Source organism: Urocitellus parryii, chromosome 7 (assembly GCF_045843805.1).
Source record: "Urocitellus parryii isolate mUroPar1 chromosome 7, mUroPar1.hap1, whole genome shotgun sequence".
NCBI lineage: Eukaryota > Metazoa > Chordata > Mammalia > Rodentia > Sciuridae > Urocitellus > Urocitellus parryii.
The window spans coordinates 167,387,991-167,406,895 of NC_135537.1; the positions used below are offsets into that span (position 1 = coordinate 167,387,991).

General features: G+C 51.3%; 1 protein-coding gene across 18 annotated transcripts in view; it reads left to right on the forward strand.

The window, feature by feature from the left end:
• Mapt (microtubule associated protein tau) overlaps positions 1-18,051 on the forward strand; it is a 95,555-nt gene extending 77,504 nt beyond the window's left edge. For all 18 annotated transcript variants that reach the window (XM_026408190.2, XM_026408191.2, XM_026408193.2 and 15 more), the window contains 4 exons: positions 8,958-9,050; positions 12,577-12,658; positions 14,519-14,631; positions 17,123-18,051. In XM_026408190.2, coding sequence (XP_026263975.2) covers positions 8,958-9,050; positions 12,577-12,658; positions 14,519-14,631; positions 17,123-17,338 — 504 coding nt within the window. In that variant the 3' untranslated portion in view covers positions 17,339-18,051. The remainder of the gene's footprint in view (positions 1-8,957; positions 9,051-12,576; positions 12,659-14,518; positions 14,632-17,122) is intronic.
• Positions 18,052-18,905: the final 854 nt, after the last annotated feature.

Here is an 18,905-nt window from a genome sequence, read left to right on the forward strand (position 1 = left end):
GCCGCAGCTCAGGAGCCCCAGCGCCAGGCCCTGCGCGGAGCCCCTCTGACCAAGGAAAGGATGGACAGCGGCCCACACAGGGCCCCACACAGGGCCATGGAGACAGGCGCGGCCTGGGGACTCGGAGTCAGGAAGTGGGATCCATTGGTCTCCTGCCCCGGGCACTAATCCTAGTTGGATTAAAGGTCCTGCCTGTCCCCACTCTGGCTAGTGTGTGGCTTTTAAAAGAAAAGACAGCGACTCCGGAGGCTGAGCAGGAAAATAGTGAGTTTGAGGCCAGCCTCAGCAACTTAGCCAGACCCAGTCTCCAAACCAAACAAATGGTGACAAGGGCTGGGCTGTGGCTCAGTGGACAGCACTTGCCTAGCCCGTGTGAGGCCCTGGGCTCCATGCCCAGTACTGCGAAGAGGGTGGTGGAGAGGGAGAGGGAGGGAGAAGAAAAGGTTTGTCGGACCCATGGTCAGGTAGCTCTGCAGAGTAGCTCCAGGTCACCACGAGGCTCTGCCCAGCATGAGCGCCCCCAGCTGCTGTCCACACTTCCATCTCAGGCTCCCTTGTCCCTAATGACCCCAGGAGGCTCCATCTCAGGACCCCAGTGACTGTCACTCTGCAGGGTGCCGGCTGTTTGACCCACAAGGTACCCTGACTGGCTTTCCTCCCTCTCCCAGCCTGGACACCCCACTTCAGCCCCCTAGACTGCAACCCAGGTACAGCCACGTCTTCTCAGGACGCGTGGCAGGCACCCCTCCTCCTCTCCTACCCTCTCCCAGATTCCGCACTAGCTCTGCCATGACCTGGCTCTGCCCTTCCACCCCACCGTTGCTGTTCCAGCCTCCCTGTGCCCATCAGACCCTAGTCCTGGACCTTGGCTCTACCAGGCCTGTACCCATGACCTCCCCTCCTCGCATCCAGATTCTGCCGCTTCTCCTCCAGGTTTGGGCCCAGGGCCTGCCATCTGCCCACCCCTGACTCTCCCCTGTGTCCTGATGGGCTCAGGGTGCTCTGCTCAGTCCCTCCTTGCCCTTTCCATCTGCCGAGAATGCCCTTCCCTCCGACCTCTCCCTTCCCTCAAGCCAAGCTCAGGTGCCATCTACTCCAGGAAGTCTTCCCAGATTCCCTCTGCCTTCTGAGCCGTAGCCGAGGGTGGAGGCTGAGTCTCGTGGCCACTCAGGTGGCAAGCGCTCCTGGAATGGGGGACAGTGTAACTCAGCACCTCTGAGCCCGCGGAGGACTCAGGCGGAGGGGGCGGGAGCTGTACCCTGACGGAGGCAGCTCCCCTGGCAGCCCTGGCTCATCTGCGGTTGGCTGGGAAGGTGGGAGTGCTGGGGACCAGGGGCGTCCTGCAGCTCAGCTGGGAGCAGCAGAAATAGGGATGAACGGGAAGATGACAGTCCACAGAGGAGGCCCTGAGCTGTCCTCGCATCAGGGCAGCTGGACAGAGATGGCACATCCTCATCCACTGGAAGGGCCTCTCAGGGCAGAACTGTGGGAAGGGACCGAGGAGCAGAAACAGCCTGTGTCACGTTCCATGAAGCCTAGAAGACCGTCTGGAACCAAGAAGACCTAGGTGCAGCCACAGAGGCCAACCCTGGGACCTCCAGGGACAGGGGAAAGGCCGACAGATCAGCTCAGGCCTCCTCCCTCTGGACTGGGCAGAAGGCTTGGAGAGCTGCACTGAGATCTTTGGGTGCCCAGGTCCACGCGCAGCAAGTGCTCAATAAATGTTTAGCTACAAAGAGACAAAGCTGTGAGAGTCTGAAGAACCGGACGGAGGCCGGCCCCCGCTGTGCGCCAGACACTGAGCCCCAGACCACAGGGCACTGATTGGAAAGTGTGCGACGTCTATTTTTCTCCTTTGGGCTTTTTCTCTGTTTTCACAATTTGCGACCGTGAACACTTATTGCTTTAAGAGTCCAAAACAAAGTTATTTTTACAGGAAAATGCAGAGAATCAGTGCTGCACCCCAGAAGGGGGTGGGTGGACTCTAGGCGGGGGCTGCACAGCTGCTCAGGGATTCTTTTAAACATCTAGTGCCTGAGTCCCCACAGACCTGCTGTGGCCTTGGAGTGGGCCTTACCAGGTGTCTCCACTGGATAGTCCAGGCTGGGACCTGATGTCTGAAAATCTTACCTGCTGACCTCAGGTCTTGACCCCAACTACTGGGGGCTCTTGCGCATGCTGGATTTGGTGACTGATCGTCCTATTCTGGTCGACACCCTGTCCCCATTTGCAGATTCCATGCAACTGGCTCCTTGGTCAGCTCAGACCCGGCCATTGCTCAACCTTCAGGAGCTACCCCCAGCCCTGTGCGGTCCCTGGGGGTGGGGAGCTGGGGTGGATTAAAACTGTCCACTGCGGCTATGAGTGATGGGCTGTCTGTGCCCTTGTGTCCTGGTGAGGGTGACAGTGGGTGCAGTCAGACGCCACAAGGGAAGGTTCCTAGGCTCTCAGCTCAGTCCTCAAGTCAATGATCTGCTGAGGGGCCTCCTGCACCTGCCTCTGGACTAGAGTGCAGCCTTGGTCAGGTCACCTTGAGGCCTTTGTGGCCTCCAGGTTGATCCTGATCCGCAGGAAGGGCTGTCGGTCTGCATCTTAGAAACAAAAGCTGGGATTCAGAAAAAAATGGTAAACTCAAAAAATATGCATTTATTAATATTTACCCCCCAAATTTAAATATCTCCAATAATGAGAAAATCAATACTATAAAATATTATGGAATCATTAAAAAGGATCTTTGAATATAATGTTCAATAATTATAAAATTATAAATTGTTATACTAATAAATGAATAAGTAATGTAGGCAATGCCTCCCATCTATAGGAAAAGTAGAAGCAAAACCAGGCAAGTGGCCACGCCTCGACTCAGCTTCTCCAGAGGCTGAGGCAGGGGAATGGCAAGTTTGAATCTAACCTGTGCAATTTAGTGAGACCACCTTAAAACAGGAATTTTAAAAAGGGCTGAGGATGTTGTTCAGTGTAGAGCCCTTGCCTAACAATGTGGGAGGCTCTGAGTTCAATCCTAGTATTGCAAAAGTTTAAAAAAAAAAAAGTGCAAAGAAGAATGTCTGAAAGAAAATATGACAAATAGTGACTCATAGGGATTGTGATTCTTTTTCTTGTATTTTTCCCTTCCCAAATTTTCTACAATGAAAATATTTATAAACTGAAGGAAGATTTATAGAAATTCAGTTGTAACTGGAGATGTTAAATAACAGTAGGTGAGAGTAAAGTACAAGACAAGGAAGCCACGGGCAGTGGCTATACCTCCCAGCAACTCAGGAGGTTGAGGTATGAGGTTTGCAACTCGGAGGCGGGCCTCCGCAACTTAGTGAGACTGTCTCAAAATAAGATGAGCTGGGGTTGTGGCTCAGTGGTAGAGCACTCGCCTAGCATGCATACATGAAGTCCACATAATTGAAAAGGGAAGTGAACAGAGAAATACCAGAAACTAAACTGTATGACAGGGGTCTGCCTGTTGTTATGAGTTCAAATATTATGCTGGTAATCTATTTAGGTCATAAAGAAAAATACCTATAAATAATTTTTTAAATCACACAAAAACAGAAAATTCAATAAATAAGACAAAAAATTTATTTTTTTTAAAAAAGTAAACACACACACACACACACACACACACACAAAGAGGCATAACCACAGTATAATAAACCAGAACTTAATTATCTAAGTATCTCCAACATGACCATAAAGACTTGGAAATTTAAAACGTTCTGTGTCACTGATTATTGGTATCTGATCATGGAGGTGGCCTGGTTGGCCCTGAGCAGACGGAACTAAAGTCACTTCCTCTGGGGATGTCTGAGGCAAGAGAGAACCTGGGGGCAGGGGTCAGACAGAAACTTCCAGAGCGATAGGGTTTTGACGGGCTTGAGACGCAATGTTCCAGGAGGCCACAAGGAGGCGATAGAGTGCTGCGAGCCTCCTACATTCTTGGACCCACCCACCGCGGCTGTTCCTTCTGGCAACTGTGTTAATTTGTTTTTCTCCTTCCTCTATCCTTGGTCTCTCTCTGCCACTCACCTCTGCTCATCTTCTTCTGATCTGTTTCTCTCTCTTTCCACCCCTTTGCATTCCCTGCTGACATCCAGGAGATGGAAGTGTTTTAAATGCACTCCATTTATTAACAGAATTCTGTCGTCCCTTTTAAAACAAACTTGCAGAACATGGATGTGGATAAAGTGAATTTGAACCTGGGGCAGTTTGCCTCTCCTGGATCAGGGCTGGGAATCCGGTGACTTGAACTGAGGATTTCAGAGGCCCCACAGTGAGCAAAGAGGACCTTGTCCTCAGGTCCCGAGTGTGTGTGCTTCTGAAAAATTCTAAAGGAGCCTGGAGTAGTCAGTGTTTAAGGATGGAGTGCCAAGAATTCCAAGGGAGGCTCTCCCGTTAGTTGATCTCTTTGGCCAGTTGACTTGACAGGAGACGGACAGGTTTCTCGGTGTCAATTTCCGGGTGCTCACCTTGGACTTGTTTTTGTTTGGGGGCTGGGAATTGAACCCAGGGCCTTGTGCAAGCGAGGCAAGCTCTCTACCCACTGAGCTGTATCCCAGCCCCTCACCTTGGACTTGAAGACAAGGTTTGCTGTGGGCATCCACAAGCGCAGTCTGGGTTAACTCCCCCGCCCCCCCAGCCCAGCAAGCATGGAGCCCTGCTGGGGACAGGCCCCCAGGCCTGGAGGGTTGGGGCCAGGGAGAGAGCAGCCTCAAGAAATCTGAGTCCAGACAGAACCAGATCAAGGCCCGGTGAGGGATTGGGCAGCTTTGGGTTTTCCAGGATACGGACTAAACCCACTCCTGCTCCCACCCATGGCAGCCTCTCCTCCGGGGTTACACCCTGACCACAGACATCCCCCCACCCCGACGAGGAGTCCCTGAGATCAAACTTCAGAGTTTCCAGTACATTGTTCTCTCATTTCCAGCGTCTAGACAGGGCTGAGGCACAATGTCCGTGTTGCTCCAGCTTAGAAATTGAATTTCTTGATTCCAGTTTCATAATACCAGCCATTACTGCTTTTTCTTCCTTCTGTAAATCTTAGATTCTGTAACGGGTGTTGACTTAATGTGACGACTAACAGTAATTCAGGTCTGCTTTGTAAATATCCTTGTGTCTATTGCCAAAGCCCACAAGAGTTTGTTGCTGATTTTTGTGGGCTTGGAACAAGAAAACCACATTGGAAAAAAAAAATTTTTTTTTCTATGTATGTTGCAGACCTTACATTATTGCTTAATGTCCTTTCGTTCATTTGATTAGTTTCTTTTGTGGATCAGTACAGAAAACAAGGTTATCTTCCTTGAAAAACTGGTTTTGTCACATAAGAAGAGTTACGTAACCCATCATATTTCCTTTTTTGACTTGGCTTCCAGGAAGCTCAGAGCTAAGTATAATTATCACTCTTGTAATTGTGACTCTGGATGACCTCCCCTTTTAACATTATCCTTTAAATTTGCTTGCTTTATTATGGAGTATGTGTTTTCTAATTCTAAGTTGCTCCACATCCTTTTGAAATCGGGGAAATCTGCTTCTAGGACTTACCCAATGAAAGAATAAAAACTGATTCCCAAAGAGGGGATTCACATGGGATGCCTTAGCGTCTGAGGGGGGCAGGAATTCATTCAAAGCCATCCTGTCTCCCCCCTGGCAGAAGGGCAGTTCAGGGCCTGCCTAGTTAATAGGCTCCAGAGCAAGCCAGAAGGAACTGTCTGGTGGATGGCTGGTGGCTGCAAGGATGCCTGGATCTTTCCACGTGGCTTCTGCCACTGACTTGTTTTTTTTTTTTTTTTTTTTAACCAGGGATTGAACCGGGGATGCTTAACCACTGAACCACATCCCCAGCCCTTTTTTATATTTTATTTAGAGACCAGGTCTTGCTGAGTTGCTTAGCACCTTGCTAAGTAGCTGAGGCTGACTTTGAACTTGGGATCCTCCTGCCTCAACTTCCCTAGCTGCTGGGATTACAGGTGTGCCACCCCGCCTAGCTTCACCACTGGCTTCAGAGAGACCAACTTAAGACTCCCCTTTAATGGCCTTCCTGTCTCTAACAAGGGCTGAAGTGGGTGAGAAAGGAACTCTACATTTACATTTAACGGCAGAGAAGAAATTATACAAGAAGAATTTGAATCGATCAAAATGTAAACATTTGTGTGTTAGAAAAACATTTGTGCGTTGTTGGCACCTGCCAACAACAAGGGGTGAAGAAGAGATTTCATTGGGAAAGAAATGTAGAATCAGCCAGCAACGAAGTTATTTATTTTGGTCAGAGAAGCAGAACGATTTTTATGACCTTGCATTATAATTATGACTTGGAGGTATTCCAAGGTGACAAGAATTACAACGGCCTCCATTTACTGGGTGGTTGATAAGTGCCAGGCCCTGTTTTCAGTGTTTTCCGGGAGTTAACTGACTTCATTTCACTAAGACTCTAGGAGGCAGGTATTATCACCCCAATTTTACAGATGTGGAAACTGAGGCACAAGGGGGTTAAATTGATATCGAAGGTAAATTACCGAACCAGGATTCAAACCCAAGCTTTGGCTCCCAGCTTATGCCCTTAACCTGGAAAGGCATGTCCCTGTCTGGAAATTATTAAGTAGTAAGAGTCAAAACAATGTTTTAAATACCTGATGTGGGTGAAAATATGGTAAAGGTGGCTTTCTCAACAGCAGTTGCAGAGAAAATTAATCCTTTTAGAAAGCCATTTGGAAAGTTGTATTGAGGGCTTTTTAAATATTTATAACTTTGACCCACAAATTCTATTTCTAGGACTCTATGCTATGAAAATAATCCATAATATGGAAAAAAAATCCTTGCAGAGAGATGTTCACAGGAGGAATTTTTTATTACTTAAACTGGAATCAATGCAAATCAGCGTGTGGATAGCACAGGATCGGCAATCACAGGATGAAACAGGATGTAGTATTAAGAACCATGCCGGCAGCCAGGCACCATCGAGCAAGCCTGTAATGCCAGTGGCTCTGGAGGCTGAGACAGGAGGATCGTGAGCTCAAAGCCAGCCTCAGCAAAGACAAGACCCTAAGCAACTTAGTGAGACCCGGTCTCTAAATAAAATACAAAGTAGGGCTGGGATGTGGCTCAGTGGTTGAGTGCCTTTGAATTCAATCCCTGGTACCAAAAAAAAAAAGAATCATGCTGGTGTACCCTGTGGTCCCAGACTTGGGAGGCAGAGGCAGGAGGATCGCTTGAGCCCAGGAGTTCGCCATCCTGGGCAACATAACAAGACTCCTTCTCAAAAAAAAAAAAGAAAAAGAAAAAAAAGAAAAAAAAAGAAAGAAAGAAAGAAAAATGCTTAAGGTATGATGTTAATACAGGATGCAAAATGGTATGTTTGCAATAATTCTACCATTTGTATGTGTAAGGCAGTGGTTACAAATAAGACGTCAAGGAAATAGAACAAAATGCAATAGTCATTCTGTTTGGTTGGTAAGAAAGCTGCTTTGTTTTCGAAACTCTATTTTTGAAATCATATGCTGTGTTTTTCTAATGTAAAAACAGGTTTTTTTTTTTTGTTTGTTTTTTTTTTTTTAAAAAAAAAGGAACATAAACCAGGTGTAGTGATACATGCCTATAATCCCAATGACCTGGGAGGCTGAGGCAGGAGGATCGAAAAAAAAAAAAAAAAAAAAAGAAACACTGGGATGTAGCTCAGCGGTAAAGCAACCCTGGGTTCAGTCCCCACTACTGGGGCATGGGGGATGAGAGAAAATAAAGAGATAGGTTAAATATGTGATTCCAAAGTTTTACAATTCAGGCCATGAAAATTAAGAAAAAAAGCAGGATGGGTCAGAGACCAGGTGGGAGTGCAGACCCTGACCCCAGTCCCAGCCTGTCCGCAGTATTCGCAAAGGTGCCGCTGCAGACTGGGTTTCGCTTTCAAATTTTCAGAAACCAGCTTGGCCCTGCTGGCTCTCCATTAGGAGCTGCAGCCGTGGTTATTTACATCTGTGATTAATAAGAACCAGGGCACCGCGGGCTCCTGGGGAAAGACACCTGGGAGGAAGGTGGCGCAGCCAGGCCCCAGTTTCAGTTCCCCTGAAACCCCGCTGGCCTAGTTCATGGGCAAACTGGGTAACAGTCGTTCTTTACCAAAATGATGTCCCCACACCTTGTCTCCCTGGTCAACAAAGTCCCAGCTCCTGGGAATGCAGCTCTCAGGGCCTCATCAGGGTCACACCTGGGGACACACGGGGGGACACTTGCTCAGTCGCTGGTAGGCGCCTGGTGGGCTGGAGGTGGCAGAGGGTGGGTGGTGGGAGGCGGGACAGTGGGGGCACAGAGCCCTCCCTGGAGGGGGACTCCTCACAGGCCACCCAGAGGCCAGGGCTCCCCAGGCTTGGCGTGGGAAATTCACGAGGGGAGTTTCCAAAGTGCAGCGACTTCAGCCAGACTTCGCCAGGGGACCGAATCCTAGGTCAGGGGAGGGTCTGGGGTTTTCTTTCAAAGAAAATCTCGGGGTGCGCGCAGCGCCCACCCCCCCCCCCACCGGCCAGAGGACAGCACGTGCATTCTCTCAGTGTCCCCCTCCGGAGGGCTGTGTGGACAGGAACACGGGGCTTTTTGTTGACGTGTGACTGGGCTCATTTTCTCCTCCAGGCCAATCTGCTGAACCCCCGTCTCTGATTCACAGGCCTCAGGACCCCACGGGCTCCACAGGACCCTTCCGTAAAGTGAATACCCGCCTCCCCAGGAGGATCTGGTTGTAATCCCGGTCACCAAGCTCAATTCCCCAGACCTTGCAGGCAGCCCCCTCTTCCCTTCCTCCTGAAGATCGGTCCCTTGGGAGGGGTGGCCCTGGCCCGCCCCTCCCCCCAAGGCCGCGCACGTGGCCTGGCGCCTCCCTCCGCCCTCCTGGAGGCCCGGTGTGTGGTGCAGAGCGATGGATCTGGGTGTGGTGTGTCACTCATCCTTTTTTCTGGCTATCAAAGGTGCAGATAATTAATAAGAAGCTGGATCTTAGCAACGTCCAGTCCAAGTGTGGCTCAAAGGATAATATCAAACACGTCCCGGGCGGCGGCAGTGTGAGTACCTGCACACGTCCGTCCGTCCGTCCCACGCCCCGCTGTGTGTGCGCTGCGCTCCTGACAGGCGGCATGAGCGTGTCGACTTGCAAAACATTGCACAGAATAAATCATCTCGGGCTCGGGATCTCCCCGTGTCCCCCAGAAAAATGCAGCCCAGGGGCTCCAAATCCTAACCCTGTGTCCAGTGTCCTTCCTCATGTTCCAGGAGCCCCCTTTCCCTCCAGCTCGTGAGGGCCATGGGGGCCCCCCCGAATAGGGAAGGTTGGCTCGACTGGGTGGCGCTGGTCTGTAACTCCAGCTTCTCAGGAGGCTGAGACAGGAGGATCTTAGGTGGAAGGCCAGCCTTGGCAACTTCACAAGACCCTGTCTCAAAATAAAAACAAAAAGCACTGGGAATGTTCTGCTCCGTGGTAGAACACTTGCCTAGTCCCACCCCCAGGACTACCAACAAAGTCAAAATGAGAACCGGGAAGGAGACTGATGCCCTCTCTGGCCCCTCCCTAGGAAGCTGGGTCGTCACAGCGGGATGCCCTTCACTCACTGCCCAGGCCTCCACTCACTGCCCAGGCCCTGTCCCCAGGAGCCCCGCAGCCCATTTGAACTTGGGCTGAAGGTGGTAGCACCCGAGACTGGGCTGTGTCACCTCCTCCCCCATCAGCTGGGCAGTTTCACTTTAGGTAGCTCCACTGTGGGCAGGTGGCCCATTTGTTCTGACAAGTGGACACAGAGGACTCACCATCCTACCTCAAGGGCAAGGAAGTCCAAACTGCCTGGTTGGCTGTCCTGCATCTTCTGGGACGGGCCAGTTCCTAAATCTCCCAGCTTAGACTTAAACCCAGCTCCACCTTTAGCCAGACTCTAGAGGCAAAGAGCCAAAGGAAAGCCCCACAGGTGGTCCTGTCTGCAGTCATTTGGCCATTTGACAGAGGGAGAACTGCTCTTAGGGCCCTTCTCAATGTGGCTGCCTCCAAACGCCCCTGGGGACACCTTGTATCCTCATGGGTGTGTCCCTGTGGGATACTGGACTCTGATCCTCACTTCCCATCCTCCCTCCGTGGGCTCAGAGACACTGTCACCCTCCTGGCTGGACTCCTGTGTGCTCTCCCCGGCTCCCTGCACACTCTCCAAACCTACCCCTGGGGAGCTGGAGGTTTGAGATCCCTGAGGCCCCACCACTCCGGAGGGGCTTGGTCTCTGGGGGAAGCACCTTGCTCCTGGCTGGCAGTGTCAGGAGCCCCCAGGAAGGTCCTCCTCCAGTCGGTCCAGCCCAGAGGGTTTATTCTTGCAATGTGCTGCGCCCCTGCTGCCCCAGCACCTGGACCCTGCCTCCTGCCTCTGAGGCCTCTGTGGCTGCGCATGGGGCCTCACTAACGCTTCCTCACCAGTGTCTGCTAAGTGTCCCTCTGTCCTCCACTCCCACCCCGTCGCAGGTGCTTGTTCCTGGGCCCCTGCCCAGCTGCTGTTTGAGGAATTCTGGCTGTGACCTCTCTGGCACTGCCACCCTGGCCAGAGGAGGAAGGCCATGTGCTTCCCAGATTGACAAATCTCTGGGCTCCTGGGCTGCAGAGGCAGATACTCCTGGAGGGGAAGCTGGGAAGGCAGCCCAGGGGCCGCGTGGCTCACATCCTCTGGTGACCAGTGGTTGCTCAAAGAAGCTGCAGAGCCCAGGACACCAGGGGACTTCCTCCTGTGTGTCTTGCACTGTGCCAGCCCACGGGCTAGCCTGCCACCTTACATGGAACCACAAGCTAGTCCAGGCTGACCAGGAGCGCTGTCCTTGGCCAGTGGCCACTGTTGGCTTTGGGAGGAACCTCAGTACTCTTTTCTGGTGAAGCTGTTGGAGTCACCCGCACACTGGCAGCCTGTGGCATTTTGGAGTACTGTGTCCCTGGCAAGCCCCATCTCTGGCTTGCTCCCTGGCCCTCCCCAGCTTGGAAGGGCTTCCCAGCAGGGAGGCCCTGCTCCTCCATCTTGGGATGCCCCTGCCTCTTGGCTAGGCTCTGGGCTCCTCTCCAAGGCTGCTCTCCTCCCCACCTCTCCTCTGGTGGCCCCAGTTTCACTGACCACCTGCCCAGGGCCCCCCCCTTCATCTGTCCCTTTTTCTTCTGGCCACTCCAGGTTCCAGCATCTCCTGCTCTGCACCACCCTGGCTCCCTCTCACAAGGGACCTCACCCAGGCCAGCCAGCTGGAAGGGAGTGAGGCCCGGGCCTCCCTCGAGGGAGGAGAGCCCGATGCCCCTGTCCACCTCCTTCAGGGTCCGCCCCAGAGCTCGGGCTGTTTGAAGATGGTCCTTACCGTGTTCATCCCTCGGCCCGCCTCCACAGGTGCAGGCTGCTGCCCCTTCCTGTGCACATTCCTGTCTTCCTCAGCCCCTCAGCAAACAGCAAAGGCCAGGCGACTTTGAAGTCAGATTACTGGGATTGTTTTATTTAGACCTAAGGAAAAGCCCCTCCTTTTCTCTGTTATTCTCACACACAAGGCCTCCTCCTCCCAGAGTGTGCAGGTGAGCCTCCTGTGCCCCCAGGTGACCTCCAAGAGGGTCTCCGTGGGAGCCTCAGGACTTGGGGAAGTTATCAGCCAGTGAGTGACCTGCCACCAGGCCCCTCTAAGCTATGGCTTTACTAGAGACTTGCCTTCAGGAGACCCCATCCCAGGGTCCCTGGGGGAGCTGAGATCAGGGGTAGCTGAGGGGCATCGTTTCCCATGGGAGGGTTGGCAGCAAGGCTGGCTCTGAGCCCGCAGGCCCCCCGTGTCGAGTCTGCCCGCACTTGCCAAGGCACTCGGGTGTGTGGATTTTGCTGTGTGCCTGCCTGTCCTATTGGTGTTGCTTTCTTCCTCTTGGTAGAGGCTGAAGCGTCCTGGACACATGTGCTCAGGCACCAGCTAGTTCTTACCCGGAGTCATTGAGTCCCACTGGGTCTCACCTGCTGACCATCTCTGTTCTGTTGGGGGTGCTGGCCTCTGTGGAAGCGTCCCAGAATGGAGCCCACCCTCAGTCCTCGTGCAGCCTCTTCTCCCAGGGGGCCCGCTCACCCCGCACTCTGGCCTCCCCAAGCAGGTTTTGCAAAGCTGCAAATACAGATCACATTGATCCCTTCTTCCTTTACGCCCCCACTGGATGTGGCCTGTCAGGCTCCTGTCAGCAAGGGAGTAATGTTTTTACATTTAACTGTTTGCTAAATAACCAGGGTGGCCCTGCACAATGACCGAGAGTCCCCCGGTTTCTCTGAGGGTCTTTGTTCTGCAAGGATTGCAGAGGCTGCAACCCTTGGGGCAGAACTGGCCAAATTTCAACAACAACTCATTTTTCCACCCTGACTGGGTGTGTTCCTAATGCAGACGGGAACCACTGACCCAGCGGCCCAGGCTCACACAGATGCTTTCCATTGTCACACCCATAATAAAATAATCCCTCTTTATTCTCCTTCTCTCTCTCTCTCTCTTTCTCTCTCTCTCTCTCTCTCTCTCTCTCTCTCTCTCTCGCTCTCTCTCTCTCTCTCTCTCGCTCTTTCTCACTTCCAGGTGCAAATAGTCTACAAACCAGTGGACCTAAGCAAGGTGACCTCCAAGTGCGGCTCCTTAGGCAACATCCATCATAAACCAGGTAGCCCTCTGGGATGGGAAGGGCCTGGGGTCCGGCCGGGAGGGGCAGAGCGCTAGGAAGGATTTGTTGCCTGGGTCCTGCAGGAGAGTGTTAGTGTGGAACTTGCTGGGACCTGGGAGGCGTGGATGCCCCAGCTGCTCCTGAGCAGGGCCTTGTTGGCCAAAATAAGGCATGGAGGGAGGGGGGATGCTGGTCCTGAGTCCCAACCTGTGACTGACTCTCCAGCAGTTTGTATGCGGTGCTTTTAGGGTGCCCCTGAAGGCCAGCTATATGGATGGCCTAGCTTGGTTCCCAGCCAACATGGGGGATACTTCACCACCGGCATCAGCTACAACATGAGACCCCTGGGCTATTGCCATGCCCTTGCTGTGACTTTGTTTAAATAGAAAACGAGGCCACTGGAGAGCCCCCATCCTACTCTCCCTCCCATCCCACACTGTAAGGAGATCAGTGCACCCTTCATCTCTCTGGAGTAACAGAAATGTACACCTGTGCTGTCCAATGTAGCCAGTAACCACATGAGGCTATTGAGCACTTGAAATGGGGCTAATGCAATTGAAGAACTGAAATAATTTTATTTAATTAAAATGTAAATAGCAGCAGTCAGTCAGCGGTGACCATATTGAACAGCACAGGTATAGATATTTTTTTGGTAGTGGGGGTTGAACCCAAGGTGCCCTACCACTGAGGTACATCCCTAGCCATTCTTATTTTAAGACAGTGTCCCACTAAGTTGCCAAAGGTCTCACTAAATTGCCGAGGCGAACTTATGATCCTCCAGCCTCCCAAGGCCCTGGGATTTCTGGCGTGTGTGCCCCACGGTGTCTGCAGCATAGATTCCAAATGGCACATGACAGTCCACAACAGGGACTTCTGCTTTCCTCAGGCTCTATCTGGAGCAGAGGTCTTTACTGGAAAGAGAAAGTCAATTTGGACCAGAACATGTCTGATATTTTTTTTTTTTCTGGCTCCCTGGACACTTTGTAGGAGTTGAGTATCAGAGAAAACTGTGCTACGGCACACCTGGGGCCACCATCCTCATGTGCTGTGAGTGGCTGTCTTCATCCTCCTCAAGAAATCCTCGTGCCCTGTCTCCCACTCTTGGGCTTGGCATAAAGGGTCAAGGAGGGCTGGGTGCCATGGTGCATTCCTGTAATTCTAGCAACTTGGGAGGCTGAGGCAGGAGGATCACAAGTTCGACACCAGCCTAGACAATTTAGCAAGACTCTGTCTAAAAGATAAAAGGGTTGGAGATGTAGCTTAGGAGTAAAACACTCCTGGATTCAATCTTTTGTTCCCTGAAAAAAGATAAAGAAAGGGTCAAGGAGGGAGAAAGGATTGGGGTCTTTCCTTTCTTAGTGTGCATGTTGACATTTAATTTGATTCTGAGATCTCTCAGGGCTGTGGTTTACAGGATATTGATATGGGAAGATCTCACTTTTTGGAAGTCAACCAATTTAGAAGTTAGCATAGTTTCTCCCCAACTGAGCTGTCATTTACCTTTGCATTATCTAAGGAAGAAGAGTTTTCATAGTAAATATTTGATATACACCTTGATTAGAGAGATGATGCAATGTTTTCAAGCTCTTTGCAAGGATGTACTTTTACCCAAACACATTCTAAACAAAGGAGAATCTCAACAACTCTCCCTGAATCACTGGCTCGGTCCCCCTTGGAGTCCCGGTGCTGTCCTGTCATCAAGGGCTCCCCTTCAGAGCCCTGGGGTCTCACTTAAATTTGCGGTGCCCCAGCAGCCCCTGGCATTTGGCTCCACAGACTGCAGCTCTCATTCAGTGGATGCTTAGTCTACTAAACCACAGGGAGAGATGGCAAGAGGCTGCTGTGTGTGTTGTGTTCCAGGAGGTGGCCAGGTGGAAGTAAAATCTGAGAAGCTGGACTTCAAGGATAGAGTCCAGTCGAAGATTGGGTCTCTGGATAATATCACTCATGTCCCTGGAGGAGGAAATAAGAAGGTAAGGGGAAGGGCAGGAAGGAGGCCACATTTGGATATGGGTGTTCATTGCCTGGTCAAGGCTTGTCTAGTTTTCTAAAGGTGGAAAGCAAGGGATTTTGCCTGGACTGTCTTAGCAGCATCCAGGACATCGGGTCTAGACCTTAGCTGCCCCTTGCAGTCACGTGGGAGTTCTATCAAATTTGAGACCTGAAGATGCTAATTATTCAAGTGCAACTGGGTAGAAGAGGTTTTTTAATAACAGCTCTCCAATTATTTTTTTAAAATATATATTTTAGTTGTAGATGGACACAGTACCTTTATTTTATTTATTTTTATGTGGTGCCTAGAATCGAACACCAGGCCTCACACATGTGAGCCACACTGAGCCACAACCACAGTCCCTCTCAGATGATTTTTTAGTGCAAAGGTGAGAACCACTGTGCCAGGCCCTGGGGTTCATAAACACCCACAAAAGCAAGTATCCATCCCCCAGGTCAGCCCTGGTACACAAGGAACAAGTTATGGGAACATCACCAAATTATGGGACTTTCCCCACTTGCTCTAGGTTAAGGTACTTTGGTGGTCATCAGGCCTGGCGTCTCCCCAGAATCTGACTCAGTGGATCTGGGACAGGCCTGGGCATTAGAGATCCTCTGGGTTAAAGAAGGCTTCCACCAGTCTCTGGAAACTTCTGTGCCCTGGGGTAAGTTCTGGGCTTAACTCTGGAAGTCTGTTGTGATTGAGGCAAGACCCAAAGATTTTCAGCCTCAATTTCTCCTTTAGCAAGACAGGATGGAAATACACAAATCCTGGGGAGTTTGTGAGCCCCAAATGAGCATGCGTCTGGAAGGGGCTTGGTGACTTGCAGGAGCCACGTCTAAGCCAAGTTTCTCAACTCCTGTTTCTAATTCAACTCTGTGATGGCCCAGAAAGGGTGGGCAGGGCCCTGCATCTGCTCAGAACACACTGTCCTTATCCCAGGGGATCCTCTTCTGATTCAGTCCCCCATTTCTCTACTATAACAAAATTGCAAACAGGGAGCAGAGCACATGACCAGCCTCATGAGTTTCTTTCAATTTGCGGGATTTTGGGACATTCCCAGGAATCTGTCCTATTTTTTAATTTTTTAAAAGAAACAGCACTTACAAACAGCAACAATAAAAACAATTAATTGCTACTGGGGGTGTAGCTCAGAGGCACAACGTTTTCCTAGTATGAGAAAGGCCCTGGGTTCTACTGTCAGCACCACAGGAAAAAAAAAATTAACATAAAAGTTCTTATCACAGCTTTTCTCAAATAACCTTTCAAGTATAGTAGTATGAAAGGGTCCTCTTTTCAAAACAGTGACCCCAAACGAATGTCATATGCACCTATCCTGAATGGGAGTCTGGCTTTTATCTATACTCACATTCAAACCGCTGAAATCAGGCTCTTCACTTGGGTTTTCATGGACGCCTGAAATTGCGTGGAAAGGAGGCACTGTGTGTGGGAGCACATGTGTTCACATTTTTCTTGCTTCAGCAGATACTCAAAGAGTCTGGGACCCAACATAAGATGGAGTTATGGTGTTGTCTACTTTGAGTAAATCAGGAGAGAATATTATGCAAACTCATATTTCCAGCTAAAACTTCCTACTTCTGAATTTCCTGGTATCCTTGGGACTCCTGGTTTTGTTGCTGTCCCTTTAGGAAGGGTGTCATCTCGTCATTTCTTCTAGCGTACCAAGGAGAGTTGCCCATAGTTGCTGCCACCTCAGACTCATCAGTCCCTGGCACTGGGAAGGCGTTTGTGAAGCTCCAGGCTGGCATAGGTGGCTCTGGAGATAGCCCTTGACTTTCTGAAGCTTCTCCTTCAACACCTTTACTTGCAAGTTGGTGATAATCTAGCAGAACATAATGTGGGGGGCAGTGTGGGGCTCAGTGGTAGAGCCCATGCTTGTCAAGCACAAAGCCCTGGGTTCCATCCCCAGCACAAGGGAGAAACCTATCTTTTGACTTAGCGTCTCCACTTCTAGGAGACAGAAGTGGAGACACTTATATGAGTGTAAAATGATGTGTGTACAAGGTCACTCAAGATTATTCGAATGTTCTTCTGCATAAACGAAGCCCTAGCACTCTGGGCTTCTGAAAAAGACTGGAAGCTCCTAAATGGCCATATGCTGGGGAGTGAGTTTTGGTCCCTCTGCTGTGTTGATGTGCTGAGCAGTATGTCCTGATAGCAGAAGGAAGTGAGTTTGAAAATCAAAGTGCAAAGCATGTGTATATTGTTACCATAGCTGCTGAACACACATGTATGTTTGGACTCTGGCACCCATTTGTATATGTGTGGGACATCTCTGGAAGGTACACAAGAAACACTCTGGTTATTGTGTCTGGAGAAGCAGGTGAGGAAAGGACTGTTGGTACAAACACTGCCAGTTGGAAGGCAAGGCCAGTCCCTGGTGGTGGTGGGGTCTTCAGGGCCTGTCCTTCTCTCCTTGGCACTTTGTCACACCCTGCCTCTCCTTGCAGATCGAAACCCACAAGCTGACCTTCCGAGAGAATGCCAAAGCCAAGACGGACCACGGGGCAGAAATCGTGTACAAGTCGCCGGTGGTGTCCGGGGACACGTCTCCCAGGCACCTCAGCAACGTTTCCTCCACCGGTAGCATCAACATGGTGGACTCGCCCCAGCTCGCCACGCTAGCCGACGAAGTGTCCGCCTCCCTGGCCAAGCAGGGTTTGTGATCAGGCCCCCGGGGCACTCAAAAATCGTGGAGAGAAGAGAGAGTGAGAGAGTGTGGAAAAAAAAAGAATAATGATCTGGCCCCTCGCCCTCTGCCCTCCCCCGCTGCTCCTCACAGACGGGTCAACCAGGTCGTCACCTAACCTGCTTTTGTGGCTCGGCTTTGGCTCGGGACTTCAAAATCAGTGATGGGAATAAGAGCAAATTTCATCTTTCCAAATTGATTGGTGGGCTAACAATAAAATATTTTTCAAAAAACAAAACCCACACACACAAACATGTAAAAACATGGCCACACCAACATTTCCGTGGGCAATTCCTTTCGATTCTTTTTTTTTCCCCTCTGAGTAGAAGAGGGCGAAGGAGAGGCTCTGAGAGCTGCTTCCGGGCAATTTAAGGGACTGGGGCGCCCGCCGCCTCGAACCCCATCTGAGGGTGTCACAGGGACAGCGGCAGCAATGAAGGATGGGAAACCTGGTGAGCTGCAGCCCCAGGCCGAGGATGTCAACCTAGGGTGCGGTGTGGGGCAGAGAGGGGCGAGGGGCCGGGTGGGGCGGCCTGCGCTGCTTCTTGACCCGGGGTCTGCTGCCCCCTCTGGAAGGTGGCCTGTGGGAGAAGAGGCACTGAACAGAAGGAAGGTGGGCGGGAGGGTGGCACCCTGGATTACTTCCTTGGAGAAGACTGACCCTGCCGTCCCAGAGCGCTGGCTCTCCTCCCTGCAGGTGGGGGGGGGGTCCGGAGCTGAGGGGCCTTGGGCCCAAAGGCCCCGATTCACTGAGTTCTGAAGGTTGGAACTGCAGCCACGATTTTGGCCACCTCACAGATCTGGGACTTTAGGGCTAACCAGTTCTCTTTGTAAGGACTTGTGCCTCTTGGGGGACATCCTCCTGTTCCCAAGCCTGGGCCTCCGGCATCCATGGAGTGTGTGGGGTGGGGGGTAGTATTTGGGAGGTGGGTCCTGAGCCTCCCATCCTTTCCATGGCCACTGCAGCCCCCTCTGCCTGTCTCTCTGTACTCATGTGTCTGCCGTGAGAGCCCAATCACTGCCGTACCCCTCATTATGTCACTGTCCCGAGTGCCCAGCCTCCCCCAATCCCCAGTCATGGACACTGGTTAAATGCTGGCTGCACCTACTCTACACTAAGGGTAAAATCAAGGGAGGGCAAAGTCCAGGCACAAGGGCTGGAATTCATTATCTTGCTCTAAGTCCCACTGACCCAACTGGTGTGAACCAGGGTGGGGTTGGCCATGACCCTAGATGTCTTTGCCTTCCTTGTTGACTTGTCTGATAGGCCTGGTTACCTTCCTGTGTTGAGCTGGTAGCAGGAGGTAGGATGTCCTGGTTGCTAGTAATAACACAAGGATGGGCAGGTGACTCCCAGGGCAGGGCCACACTCTCTGTCCCTCACTTCCACCCCAGCTTAACTGCCAGTCTCCCAGAGCCCAGCCATACCGTTCAACTCCATGTGCATGGAATCAGCCCTCCACACCCTCAAGCAGGGAACATGCCCCTCGGAAATGATTCTTTTCCCTAGTCCCAGTTGAAAGCAATGCTGTTTGATCTGCTGG